The sequence below is a fragment of the Telopea speciosissima genome, chromosome 1, assembly GCF_018873765.1.
Source record: "Telopea speciosissima isolate NSW1024214 ecotype Mountain lineage chromosome 1, Tspe_v1, whole genome shotgun sequence".
Classification (NCBI taxonomy): Eukaryota; Viridiplantae; Streptophyta; class Magnoliopsida; order Proteales; family Proteaceae; genus Telopea; species Telopea speciosissima.
The window spans coordinates 84,540,406-84,555,233 of NC_057916.1; the positions used below are offsets into that span (position 1 = coordinate 84,540,406).

Consider the following 14,828-nt stretch of genomic DNA (forward strand, 5'->3'; position numbering starts at 1 on the left):
ATCTTTGCTGGGAAATCAAGAAGGGCCTGCTTCAAGTACAAACAAAGCTGAAGCTCTTTGAGATGGGTTGATTCTTCCCTGTAAGTAAAGACTATATCCTATGTGAGATTATGAAGCTTCTTCACCATCCATTCGGAAGAACTGAAAATTTTAGATCAAATCAATGAAGTAACACAAACATTTTCTCTAATAGATTCTGCCTATATCAGGATATTAGAACTTTCAATAGGAATGAAAAACTGATACATGCTAGAATTATAACAGGATTGTCTCAATGAAAAGTAAATAATAAGATCAATCTAATTTTGAACAAAATGAAACCGTTTTCATTCATTTTTTTTTTTGGAGGGGGGGAGGGGGTGGGGTTTAAAGTTCAATCAACAATTTTTATCCCCTTCTAGAGGGGTAGTAAAATTTTCTCAAACAATACATCAATTGAAATAACAAGCTAAAATTTCTATTCACTTCTCATTCAGCTAATTTCTTGACCACACAATTCAATTAACAAACACAGCTGCCCTGGAGGGAAAATGAAAAATTTTGAAGATGATAAGACCGATTGAACCACATCCACGAAAAACCAAAAAAGATGAAATGAAATCTAAGTTGCCCTCTGGTTGCTCACTCTTGTTTTCGAGATCAATGCTTTCAGAAAATCGATTTGATCACGGTGGTACTCAATCCAAATGCATAACTGCCTTATAGCTTCTTTCTTCTCTTCTTCCATACTGAGCACCACATCTTCTCTTTCTTTGAGTCTCTTTTCCAATTCTCTTGCCTTCTTCTCAAGTTCAGTTACACTCATCATCAGTTTCTCCTTCTCCTCTTCCCCCTCTCTCACCTTCACTTCTAACGCCCCAACTCTCTCTCTTAGCTCCATTTCCTGTTCTTGCTTATCTTTCAGTTGCTCAATTAGATTACCTACAGAACTCTCCAGTTCTACTTTCTTATCATTTGAGCCCATGACCCAGATCTTTGCAATCCGAAGTGCTTCTGAGACTTCAGCAATACGGTTCCGGAAGGAACTGTCATCTTCCTGGAACTTCTGGAACACCAGTTCAAGTCCAGAGAATGAATTGCTAATCTTCTCCAGTGTATTCCTGATCTCTATGAGATCACTCTGAGCAGTAGCAATCTCAGTGGACAAGTTGGCATTTTTTTCCTCAAGTTCTTTGCATTCTTGTAGGAACTTCTCTTCCTTCTTCCTGTAGCTTTCATCTCTCTCAGTGAGTAATTGTTCAGTGACATGTAGCTTCCGGTTTGACAGCCGTAGTTTAACTTCAATAGTGTTGATTTCATCCTGTAACCTTGCAATCTCACCTTGCTGCTCTCTTTGAATTCTCTGCATCTTTTCTGTGGTTTCAGACAAAAGGCGCTCCTTCTCTACAGTTGCAACTGTCTTATCTGATTCTGTGGAGTCAAGCCTTTCCTGAAGATCTCTATGATTCCCCTCCAATTCACTCAACTCTGTTTTCAGTGTAGTAACCTCTTCTCTTCCAATTTCTACCTCTTTCTTCAGCTCCTCAGCCATCCTCTGCAACATATGAATCATCTCATCTTTAGAATCAATATTTCTTTGGTACACTTCTCCCATTTCTTCAATCTTTTTTTGCGCCACTTGGAGACTCTCTTGCGATTCCTGACATTGATCCTCAAGTTGTTTGTACTCTTCAGTTAACTTGCTGATTCTATCTTCCTGGTCATCTAGCAATCTCTTCTGATCAGCAACCTTGCTAGTTAACTCCATGTTTATATTCTCCACTTGGGCCTGTCTTCCCGCAGCTTCTTGTTTTTCTTCCACAATCTGCAATTCCAATTGGCTTTTCTGGGAGCGCGACGAGTCCAACTCCACTTGCAGTTCATTGACCTGTGCCATTAAGCCTGTGATTAGAGCTGACCCTTCATTCTTGCTATCCTCATGTTTCTCCAGAAGAGCTGAGAGTTCATCTCCTCTCTCTGATGATATTCTCTCCAAATCCAAAATCTGATCTTGCAACTTGGTCCCCATGAGCTGCAGTGCCTGGTTTTCCTCCCTCAACTCCTCTGCTTGATGATTCTTAATTTTGATCTGCTCTTCTAATTCACCTTTCTGTGACAATAAAGACTTCACCTCCAGCTGAAGGTCAGTTACCTGCACTGCCAGATGATCTTTTTCACGATACAGATTTTCAATCTTCTTCTCATATTCTGGAACTTCTTGGTTTTTTTCCTCAATTTGCAATTGTAATTGGTTTTCCTTAGTCCGCAAGGAATCTAGTTCCAGTAGCAAGTCATTGATCTGAACTGCTGTTTCCTTCTTTCTGTCCTTCAGTTCCTCATCGAGAGCAGAGATTTCGCCTTCTTTTTCTTTCACTGTTCTTTCCCATTCAATTACCTGATCTCGCAAGCCAGTTAGGCCTTGCTGCAATACCAAATTCTCCTCCCTCAATTGTTTAGTTTCATCACTTTTACATTTGATTTTCTCTTCCAAATCACTTTTCTGAGCATGTAACGAGTCCACCTCCAGTTGCAGATTGTTCAACTGCGCTGTTACATTCTCTGTTTGAGTTGTTGTCTCGCTCTGGCTATCCTTAATTTTCTTCAAGAGAACAGAAATTTCACTCCCTCGCTCTCTTGATATTATTTCCAACTCTGAGATTTGGCCTCGTAGATCAGTTTGAACCGAAAGCAGCCCCAAATTTTCCTCACCCAACTGCATAGTTTCCTTTGATTTATCTTCAAAGTTCTGTTCCAGATTCCTTTTCTGGGCTCGTAAAGAGTCCAGCTCTGACTGCAAATCAGTTACCTGTGCCTCAAAACCCTTTATTCGAGCTAATGATTCATTTTCAAATTCCTCGCGTATCTTTTTGAGTGCAGCATGTTCAGCTTCACTCTCTTTGGATCTCTGACTCAACTGTTGAACTTCTTCTGTAAGTTCCTGTATTACTCTCTGTGCCTGAGCAATGCCATTTGACATTTCTACATTTTTTGAAGCCAGTGCCATATTCTCCTCCTGAGCAGAACCCAGTCCCTGAGATAAATCAGCAGCCCTCTCATTTGTAGACTCCAGTCTTTGCTTCAGATCAGAAACTTCCCCTTTCATAGATTCCAGTTCTTGTTTTAATGATCCATTCTCAACCGACAATGTTGACTTCTCATCATTCAATAGATCAGCTTTGGCATGCAGGTCTTCGGATAATTTCTTGCCCTCATCAATACTACTCAAAGCTTTGTCCATATCTGCTCTCAAAGCTTCCTTCTCACTGTATGCATCTTCCAATCTTTGCTTCAGGTCAGCAACTTGGTCATTTGCAGCTTGAAGTTCTTGTTTAAAGATTTTGTCCCGCTTTTGAAGCTCATTTCCCTGTGTTCCATTTTCACTGGCTCTCTCTATGGAAGAATGATCTGAATCAGAATCTGTGCTGGAACTAGCTGATAAGTCACCATCCTTTCCTTCTTGGTAATGAAACTTCTCCTGTAACTTTGCAGTAAGCTGATTATAATGGTTATAGAGTGATTGATATTGTTCCAGGAAATCCTTGACGAGGTCGAAGAGTTCTGACTCTCTGTTCGAGTTTACTATGGAATTGCCTTCTTCTCCTTCATCTTTGATCAGGTTCAAGATCTTTTTCACTTTATTCTCGATTTCTGCAATAAACCAGATGCTTTTTAATCTATTGCTTGAATATCAATCAAGTTAGATAATCTGAGATGCGAAACTTAAGTTCTAAAAGAACAGATTAATGTCATCCTCAAACTAATAAATAGCAACAACAACAACAACTCAGCCTTATCCCAATTTAATGGGGTCGGCTACATGGATCCAGAAGAGAAAAACTATTAAAAATATAGAAGTAAAGGGAAGTGGCAAGTAACTTACACAATCAATATAGCAGTTGTCCAAGAGAACAAACTCAAGAGATAAATAAGTTGAGACATCCTAAAAAAATAAAAACCATTACATTCAAAATGCTGTAAAAATCCATAAAGGTTAAAAGTAGCAACCATTACAAATATGTTCCAGAAGCACTAATTGGGTCAGTTGTGTAGGTTGTAAAATGACTAATTAGGGTGCTTTATTTGCATATTAAGATTGTACATCATCTTATCTACTTTCTCAGGTTTAATCAATTTTATTTTATTTCGTTCTAACCTCAATAAGTGCAAGGCTACTAGCAAGTCACCTGGAGTTAAATGTTGAAATAGGTTGAGAAGAAGCCTTCAAAAAATCAGATACAGTAGTGAGCTCAAACTCCTAGATCGACAATTGTCAGGGTTTGGAAAAAAACCCTGATTTGGTAAATATCGATCTCAAGGAGGTCTTGAAACTATGATCAGATCTGAGATAGGAACATGAAGCAATAATAAGATATTCCTGCTGCAGTTTCTGGTCTTCAAAAAAAAAAGGAGATGATGCCTTGTATTAGAAGTAGAAGGAATCCTCAAAGAACTGAAGCTCCAATTTGCGCAAGCTGGAAGTGCTGGTTCCTATCGAGCAGAATTATGTAGTAGCATCCATGAGGTAATGGGGGCAGCAACTGGATCGAAAGATCACCTCATCAGTGCTGCCCTATGTGACAATAGAGAACAAGGGAGAAGAGAAAGGAGAGACCGAGAGAGAAAGAGAGACAAAAAAAAGGAAAAACTGAAATATCGTGGGAGATGGTCCCTAATTCGAGATTAGCTCTGATACCATGTAGAGATAATTGAATTAGGGTAAGACTCTGTAGATCCTTAGATCACACAGGCCTTGTATTTATATTAAGTAGAATGATAAGGATCCAAGTACAAATAGGAATCAACCTCAGTCCTAATCATATTAGGGATTCCTAGTACAACTAGGAATACCAAACTAGGATTCGGTTGAGGGAGATAAACAATAAAAAAGGAGAAAAATAAAAGGGAATAAAGAGGAAACATCCTAATCTAACTAGGGGTACTTCCCCAATCGGTTAGGAAGCAGTCCTAATAGAATTAGGACTGCTTACCCCAATCGGATAGGGGATAAGTAACCTATTTCAACAAAATGGTTTCATTTTGGTTTGCAACAGAATCCAAGTGCCTACAGAGTTCATTAAAAAATGGACCCCATTTCTGGACATCACTGAAATGTGAAGAAATAATATAAATGGTTTTGTTTCCCTGTTCCTCACTTGTTACTACTGAATTTAATATGTATATATTTGATTGGACCCAAAAAAATTACAGATCCAAGGGTTTTGTTTTGGTGCAAGAGAATCAAATTATTCTGTAGGTAGCCACCTCTGGCTGTTGGCCGATGTTCTATAACAAATACATCATGCCATTAAATATCAACATTCTGCATAGCATGGCATGTACTAATGCCATGTACTCAGACAATGTTAGTGAAATGTCTGTTTCAGGAGTGTTAGCACCGTTCTCATTAAAAAAGCATAGTGGCCATGTGTAGCTGGTATTCCATTCGTACAGTGGGTCCCACTTCAATACAGGCATGGGGCCAATTGCACATCTGGAATTCCTACCATACATCACCACCCCATTATTGGAAGATCAAAGTGTTAACATTGTTTTTTTATGTTCTTACAGGCTCATAACACTGAAAATGTTACTGTAATAATAAGATAAAACAACAACAGAATGAGCATTATAAATTGGTTAACAATTAATGGTCACTAAAACCATAAGATTGAGGATGTAGATCAAAGCATGAAGAACAGGACAAAACAGGTTTCAAAAACAAAGTTACTGTTCACATGACCAGTACCCAAGGTAATGTTCACGTGAACAGTGTTGTGGGTCCCAGCTTAGATCATGTGTGTTCCTATTCTAGAAGCCTTGGACAGCAAGACACTTCAAGATCGATGGGACAGCTTCTAGAAGATTGAAGACCAAGTTAGCTTCCTTTTTGACAAGGATCTAGTTTCTATTTTTGAGATTATTTGTTTCTAATTTAAGAGTTTCTATTTTAGAAACCTTGTCAAAGTTAAGAGTTTCTATTTTAGTTGCTTAGCTTTTATTTAGAAGTTTTTATTTTCTTAAGTTTCTATTTTATGGGTTTTATGAAATAGTAGTTTCCTTTTCTAGGATTCTTTAGTTTCTTTCTTAAATTTGGAATGGGTTGCTTTGCAATTGGGTTATTATAAATAAGAGTATGAGGCTAAGCAGAAGAGGATAAAGATTGAAGAGAAAAGAGTTATGGCTGAAGCTGTGAGACGTGGCAACGGTGAGAGACCATGGGTGAGAGGCCCTGGAGGAGAGGATCCTATCCCCCCTTCTATATCTCTTTATTCTCCTTTTCCTTATCCTTTATGTTCTCCTTCATATGTAAACAGAAAAATAATAATAAAAAAAGAGTTCCAATTATTCAACTTTGTTCTTTTATTGTATTGATCCTGCTGTAATCGACCTCCCGCTGGTTTCCCTGGTTCAAAGTCGATTTTTCCTTACTGAGTGTCTGGAGAACAAGAAAATTTATAAAATCCAAATACAAAGAAAGGGAAAAAGAACGCTAACCGTCATGGGGGTGCGAAATGACTGCCCCAGCCCCATGGAAAGGCGGAAATCCTGCCCCCCAGGATGCCTCCGTGCACGCTCTCATTGGCCACCGCGCATGTGCAGGCCCTAGAGGGACGGTTAGCGTTCTCTATCAAGTGGTTAGCACCATATAAACAGAAAACAATGCAAGAAATTTAAAACTTCTTACTTTTTTTTTGGGGGGGGGGGGGGCACGGGGGTGGTGTGGGGGGTTTGTATGCTGACAGAATATTGCAAGATTACTTTGTTTGATTCCCCAGTGCTATATGACAGAATATTGCAAGATTACTTCGTTTGATTTCCCAGCACTATTTTGCATTGTCTTCATTGAAGGAAAAATTACGCATATCTTCAATGACATTTGAAAGATTAAGACCATTTCAAATAAGAACTGGAGCAAGAAAATCACCATTTTTATTCTCTTTAAGCTGTTCAGTTTTCTCAGGAGAAACGTGATCCCCGACAAAGGATTTTATTGAATCCCGCCACTGATGTTTCATCATCCTTGGTACTTCGCCTTTTCCAGCAATTGTTTATAACTTTTAATACAAGACTGTCTCCATGAAAAACTCAGATGGAAAAGATCTGCAACAATGAAATCAAATATCTGTCATACTATAAACATGCTAAATATAAATCTGTACAAGAAATACAAGGACATAATTAAACAAATTTCCAGGAATGAATATAACAAGGTAGGTTGGCAGTATAGATACAAAATCAAACAATTGAAATTGGAACTAAGTGAAAGATTTTGAACCCGCTTATTTCACTGCTAATCAACGTGAGGAAACTATAGTTCTCCAAAACAAAAAGGGCTTGTCCGGGGGAAGAAAAACTAGGTATTCATAGTCTTCACAAGGTGAAGACATAGTGGAAACTAATGGAACTACGGAAGATAGTATTCTCTCCTCTTGGCATGTTGGTGGGGCAGTTCCATAGTTGTGTTAATGGATTCTGGAGTCCCATTTAATTCCCCTCCATTATGATGTAGTTAATTTTCTTCATACAACAAGATTTTAAAGAACATGCACAGGTCCTAGGATAACACACATGATTTACAAAAACGGCAATAATAATAATAATAATAAGGGAAAAAGAACGCTGCTTGGTCACGTGGCTCCTGCGCCCAGACATAGGAGCGTACGGAATTAGCGCCAACAGCCCCTCCTGAAATAAAAAATTCCATCATATTGATGCCCCTGCATGCGCTCTCGTTGGCCCCCGCACTGGTGCAGGGGCTACACGACCAAGCAGCGAGCACCATGGGAATAGAAAATTTTAGATTTTTTACCACAAAACACGACATATCCTGCCTTTTCCTTCCTTGCCCGCCAAAGAATATTCCTTCCTTTTCGACTGGGGGGACGAAGTTGCATTGATTGAATCGGCTCTGGCCTTCGCTGAAAAAAATGAGGCTTTACTTGACGAGTAGACCTCTTGTCATGAGTTACGCTAAGCATAGAGCTGTGTGCCGGGCGGGCCATCTATCTAAATCTAAGGAAGTGGATCTGTCTGCTGAGGGATGCTATATAGCGCCTTTGTGGGCACACTGAATTACCACCACAAGGCGACGGAGGGATAAACAAGAGCCATTCTTTCGTCGGCTGATGAGAAAAGGCCTACTGCTAGATAAACGGGCTAACGTGCCCATGTAACCAAGCAACGGCGTGTCGAAAGCCAAAGCCTTCGTTTACAGCCTCAAAAGCGACTAGACAAAGAAAAGACAAGCCAACTCAAGAGCTCCTACACCTGTTCCTGTGGCTTGTGCTGCTTATTTAGTTCGGTTGCTTGTTATTATTCCGATTCAGAAGATGAGTCTACTCTAATAGATTTCACTCCCTTTTTTGAATTTGCGATTGTATACGCAGAACTGATCAGGCATCCCTATAGCCTCGAAGCCATATCCGAACTCGAGATTTTAATTAATACAACCAGGCCATAGAAAGAAAGTAAGTCAGGTTAGAAAGCGGCAGGGTAAAGCACAATCGCCCGTTATATCCAATAAAATAATTGTACTCTTTGAGTGTTACACTTTAGAAGAAAGCATAGCACAAAGGGCATCGTGCTAGCCCAAGCACAACTTAGGGTTCGGTCTTGGGGATTGGATTCTTATCCGGTCTAAGTTGACCTGAACTCGCCTGGATCCTTGAGTTTGGGCAGAAAAGTAATTGTTCAAGCCTGTTATAAACCATGTTCTTAGGAGGTGAATCACCAAGTCAATTCAGATCAGCACTGGTCAATCCCTATATGATTCAATCGCTACAGATGATCAGATCTGAGGCAGATAAATCACCTAAATGGGCTTATTTTATTAGAAATAAGCTTTGGGTTGGGCTATAATTATGTTGGGCCTTTAGTCTAATGGGTTTTCATTGTAATGGGCCTATAATGTGGGAACAGGCTAGGCATATGGGATTGCTCAGTTAAGTGTCTTTATTTCTTTAACTTTAATTGTTTTTTATTTTTTATTTTTATTTTTTTTTATGAACAAGCATTTAACTTTAATTGTTATTAAAGCTGTGTTTGGTATGCATTCTTGGAATTCAATCTAGGTCGATTTGTATTCTCGGATGATAAAAACAACTATTTTTATCAATTGAGAATGCAAAATCGACCTAGAATGCATACCAAACACAGCCTAAGTGTTTTAGTTAGGCTGGAATAGGATTCTATAAGTGCAGTCCTGTTTTGAATTAGTTTTATTTATTATTTCAGTTTCCCAATCAGTTTAGGTTCCCTTATTAGTTAAGGATTGGGTTAGGTCTTTCCGTTTTAGTGTTAGAATCTGTTTTAGAGTTTCTATATAAGTTTGTAAAGGTGTCTAGAATTGTACATGATTTTGATTAACGAAAAGCTTTTGCTGCTCTTCTCTTCCTTGCATGAAGAAACCCCTTCGAGGAACCTTGTGTTTGATCCTTCCAACCACCTTGTGATGTGAAGCCCTGGTGTTTCTCTTGGAATTCATAAGCAAGACTTTTTTTTACACGAATATCAATTGAGGGAATCTGGCCGTCAGATCATCCTCAAATTTTTAAGAGTTATTCTAAATTCTAAAAGAGGACTTCGATCAGAATTTCAGGCAGATCATACCTGCTGATCTGGATTTAATTCAATATTCCTATTCTGTCCTTATTTCTTAAGTTGAATTCTGCTCTCTAAATAGCGCATCAAATTACTAGTTTTACTAATCTGCCCTTGTTGAAATTTATAGTATATGTTCAGAGTCGATTGGTCTTCATATTCCTGTTATCTGAGTTTCAATCTGATTTGTGAAATTACTGATATACCCTTATCCTAGTGCTAGTAGGACTGACTCATATTCTCAGATCCAACCTTTGGATCGATTTCAGAAATTAAGCAATTAATCTATACCCTGTTTACTGAACTCGATTGGAGTTTGGTGGTCATCTGACCATCTGATTTTGCTCCTACTAATTATTCTTCTAATCTGGATTTTTACTCTTTGAGAAAAGGTCCTATTTTGGTACTGTTTTGATTATTCAATTACAGCATTACATTATGATTGGATCTGGATCTCTAAATCCCAAAGCCCAAGCACAATTGCCCTTAGTTTGTAGGTAACTAATGAGACAGTTGCATTGATATGTCTCCTAAACTGGACAAATGTTAAATTGATGGACACCGTATGGCTTGCCTTGTATTAGTGAACAAACTACAAACCATACCAAGTTTATGATGCACCAAAATAAAGCTTCAAAATTGGTTGAAAAGTAGAAGAAGGGGCAAGGTAGTTTAATGGTCAAAGTACACACAATGGGGAAAATCCAATATAAGACAGACCACGTGGTTGAGTTGGAACACCAAATTGACAGGTGGACATCCAGGGGCAGCCCCCATTTGCCATGTTTTTTAAAGATACAAAATTTTTTAACACAGGCCCATTGTTGCGCAGGTGTATCGCCTGGAAAGCGGTGATGGTGTGAGAGTCTGAGAGATGCCGGCTTCATAAGGAAATCGAAGTCAAGTTCATTCATAAATAAAGATTTCTTAATGGGTTTCCTACTATACGCTAACGTACGCATTCTTGGTTACGTTTCTTATCTGGCGCCATCTAACCAATCTCAGGTAGAGTCGGACCCAATAGGAATCAATAAAGACAACTCGTATCTCAGAAAGCTGAGCTGTTCTAATACCAAATTTTTCCAAAAAGACGAGATCTGTCACCAACTCGCCAATTCTATATTCGAAACTCTTTTTTTTTTTTGAGTGGGAAGGAAAATTAAAATGTGAGAGACTGACACACACAGAGGAATTGGAGCTAAATAGATTGAACTAAGAACCTCGAAAGCGAAAATCTAAATCATAAAAAAGGAGTATTTTTCTCGCAATTTCAAGAAAAACAAATAGAAAGGAGATGTAACGAATAAACAGGAGAAAAGATGGGATGAAGATTCACCTGAGCCTTTATCTTCTTTTTTCTTAGTCGTGATGTCGTTTCAAGACCGATCAGTAACCTTGACGAATTTCATCTCTGGCCATGAACAGAAAAAAACGTATAAACAAATTAAAAACTTAAAGAAAAGAAAAGGAAGAGAGAGAGAGGGCGATGTAAATTCAAGTCGAAAAGTAAATTTTGTTCATTCGAACTTCATCCAGCGACCTGAACCTCAAGAAAATTTAAGAAGGACATAAGAAAGACGGATTCATGAAAAGAAAAAACCCAAGAGTAAATTTCTTTCGAAGCGGTCGAAGACAGATTTATATTCAGCCACAAACAAAAAGGGGCAAAACTGCACATTTCAATCTTCACGCTGTATAAATATCACGATATAATTGTTCTAGACTTTAGAAAACTAAAGCAATACAAAGAAACTGAGTTGAGAATCGATGAGTAGTCAGTAACGACACTCAGAATACATTTTCTTGCAGAGACTTCATCTATTGTACCCAAAATTTCCGGAGACAGGGGAAGGGGGGAAAAAAACGGAGAAAAACAGTCAAATGAACCAAAAATCCGAGACACATAAGTGTGCTCCAGCAACTTTCACACGAGAATTTCGATCAATCTACCCCAAAATCCGGGGGGGGGGGAAATAAAAATAAAAAGAAACAATCCAGAATCCAAAAATACCTGCAAATTCCACCGCAGAGTCTTCAATTTCGTCGCCGAGAATTGATGCGAGCTTCTTGAAAATTCCAAGACGATTGCAAAATCCTTCGATTGAGGTGGAAAATCAATAAGAAATGAATATCGAAGGATAATGACGAGGAGTCAAAGAAAGACAGAAATAGAAACGCAAATGCTGGGGGTTTGGGAGAAAAGGTTGTGAGATAGAAGAAAATTGATAAACGGAATTAACGAAAAATCGTTTTTTCTTTTTTTTCTTTTTTTCCTCCCCACCGGATTGGAAGATAAAAGTTACTGGTAGCGCATTAATAGCTTTAATTTCAGAGAATGGAATCTTTGGGTGCATCTGGTTTTTGGTTAAGAACCATTACATTATACCCTATACTTTGATAAATTTACTTTCAGTGCCACTACCTTTCTTTATTCGTAGGAATGCAAGGTGGCAAGGAAGTGAGGAACCGTGGCCACATACATGGTCCGGTCACTGGTGGAACTGGAGAGGCTATTTCCAGCTATGACGTCAACTTGTCAAACTTTGGCTATCCAACTTTTCTCTAGCATCTCTAGGTGGAGAGCAGAGAATGGCCACTGGAGAGATTATTCCAGTTATGACGCCAACTTGTTAAACTTCCCTTTGGTGGAGACTGGAGAGTGGCCACTGGAGAAAGTTAAAAATCCAACAACATTCTTTTTTGTTTTAATTTGTTTTTGGATTTTTTTTAATGGAGGGGCAAGCGATATTAGATGACGGCTATTTCCTTTCCCGCGCTCTGTGTTTTGTCTTATTCCAGCTCCCGACTCCAGAAGTCCAAAAGATTAACAGTTTGCTTTAAACTGAAGATTATGAGAGCGTGACGTCCGTAATCTCAGCCGTACAGCTGGGAATTCACCATCCCGGATGGGTCCCCACTTCACGCGTGGGACTCACGTCCTAATCCACCGTTGTTTTGGCTCTCATGTTTTGACATGGATTGGGTTTTAGCCTTTAAGGGTGTCAATTCCGGTTTCGTCCGGGTTTTAACCAGTTTCGGGTTAGTAGTGGACCAAACCAAATTGTTAAGACCAATATTGGTTTCGGCCTGACTTATTCTATCGGTTTTGTTTTCGTTTGGTCCAATTTATTTTGGTGTTTTTTCCATTTCATCAAAACCCAAACCAAAAGCCGGCCCGAGAAGGACTTATCCAGGGCTGAACTCTGGTCTACAAATCCAATTAGAGCTGAAATTTGACACCCCTAGTTGGGTTGGTTCAATTCTAGTATTTCACACAAATGAAACACCCAATACTTCACAATTTATAGTTGAGCCATAAAATGGTTGGACAGGTCATTCTGATCATTGAATAGATACATGGTCATGCGGTGAAGATTTTTAAGAGTTAAAAAATAAATAAAACTAATCATATAGACATATACCATACCATTTAATGGATGCTTCCCTAACTATCCATATTTATACAATAATATGAATAAGATCATTATAGAGTTAAGTTTAATTTATCATCGATTTAAAGATGATGTGAATAAAATAACCATAAATTTAGGACACAAATAACGTACCACAACACAAATTTTTAGGGAAGGTTAGAGAAGGCTCTCAAAAAGAGCTATTTAAAAAATAGGCCCTGGAATGTCAAATGTGCATTGTATATGCATACTTACAACTTAATAAATGAATTCATATTTTTGCATTAAATGAGACACATGTATGTTTATGTGTGGATTTCTTTTGCAATTCATTCATGAATATTTTTATGTAAAATAGGCAAATAATATAAAAGTAAGTTTAATATGTCAATAAAATGACAAAGGTATAAAAATAAAGAGATTTTCTCATTTTATAAACTATTTCCTTTGGTTTATGTTTGTTAAATAAAATGACATATATTTCTATCACAAAAGAAAGCACTGGCTATGGGTTTATCAAGGGATCGACAAATTAGAACGATTGCAAAGCTTGAGTCAAAAAATTTGAACAACTAGACTGCTTTTGGTATGCATTCCTGAAATGTATAGTAGGTCGATCGATTTCGCATTCTATGATCATAGAATATGAAATCTCTCATAAATGCGAAAATCAACCTAAAATGCATTCCAAAAATACATATCAAAGACAACCCTAATATTAATTATTCAATTTTAATACTTTCTTCACAAATTATATAATCTTGACTACGAAACTAAATTCAATCAATTATTAAATTAGAAGAACAAATTTTGTTATTAATTAAAAGACTAATTGTTTGTGAGTCTAGTATAAGAGGTTGCACTTCATGGGCGGCCCACTACATCATAAATGTGTGTTAGTTCACTAACCATGGTTTTGAGTGGGAACCAACAACTAAATTGGGAGCACATGACACCTCAATACTTAGAAATGTTGACCTATAATAATAGATAATTTTTGCAACCTACATGACACAATTATACTTGAAAAGAAAATCCATGTATTATATACTCTAAAGTGCAAAACAAAAAACCTCAACTACTTGCTAGCCTAAGCTTTTTGCATAGAAACATTATTATAATTATTTGTTTTAAAAATATTTCATATACGTATGTATCTCCTCATATCTCTATGACTTTATCTCCTCCTTGTTTTTTTAATTATATATATATATATATATAATCTTTGTTGGTGTCAAAGATGGTTTTTCAACTATAATTCACATATATTTTCTAATCAATATATAATCTTTGTTGGTGTTGGTGTAAATTACTCTCTTTTCAACAAAAAAAAAAAGGAAAGTATAATTCACATATTGCCTACAACATACCTTTTCTTGGAGAAAAATTCAAGCATGCCCTCATTCGAAATAAGATTAGTATTTTGTATGGAATGGGTTATATGGAAGTGTTGATCATTGGTTGTTTAGAAAAAGATGAAGATTGGTCATATTTAAAATGTCAAATTAAGATTCAAAATATCCTCTCATGTATAGGCATACCCTCGTGTGCATGCCCAGTCATCCAACTGTGGTCCTTTGGTAGTTCTTTATTTTTTCAATACTTTTTTGCCACTTGGCAAGCTCATATTAGATTGAAATTTGATGGGTGAACAAAGGACCTAAGGGTTTATCTATATATAAATTTCAGCCTCACCTAAATTGCCACAAGACAATTATTGGAGGGCATGCTACTCTACTTTTGGATGACAGTGTGAGGGTTTGCACCGAGCCCCCACTCCCCACTTTTTCAATAATTTAGCTAAAAGTTGATTTGAGTTTTAAAAAAAACATTTAA

At 37.6% G+C, this 14,828-nt stretch overlaps 1 protein-coding gene across 2 annotated transcripts; it reads right to left on the minus strand.

Moving 5' to 3' along the window:
* Positions 1-360: 360 nt before the first annotated feature.
* On the minus strand, positions 361-11,825 carry LOC122668920 (COP1-interactive protein 1-like). Of its 2 annotated transcripts, none has more exons than XM_043865497.1 (3): positions 11,591-11,825; positions 6,905-7,080; positions 361-3,627 (listed from the first exon to the last, which is right to left on the minus strand). In XM_043865497.1, the coding sequence occupies exons 2-3, from the start codon at positions 6,996-6,998 to the stop codon at positions 602-604; spliced, it is 3,120 nt and encodes a 1,039-aa protein (XP_043721432.1). In that variant the 5' UTR covers positions 6,999-7,080; positions 11,591-11,825; the 3' UTR covers positions 361-601. The 2 variants fall into 2 exon arrangements, with proteins under 2 accessions (XP_043721432.1, XP_043721440.1); XM_043865505.1 differs by lacking the exon at positions 11,591-11,825 and adding an exon at positions 10,916-10,949.
* Between the last annotated feature and the right edge of the window lie 3,003 nt (positions 11,826-14,828).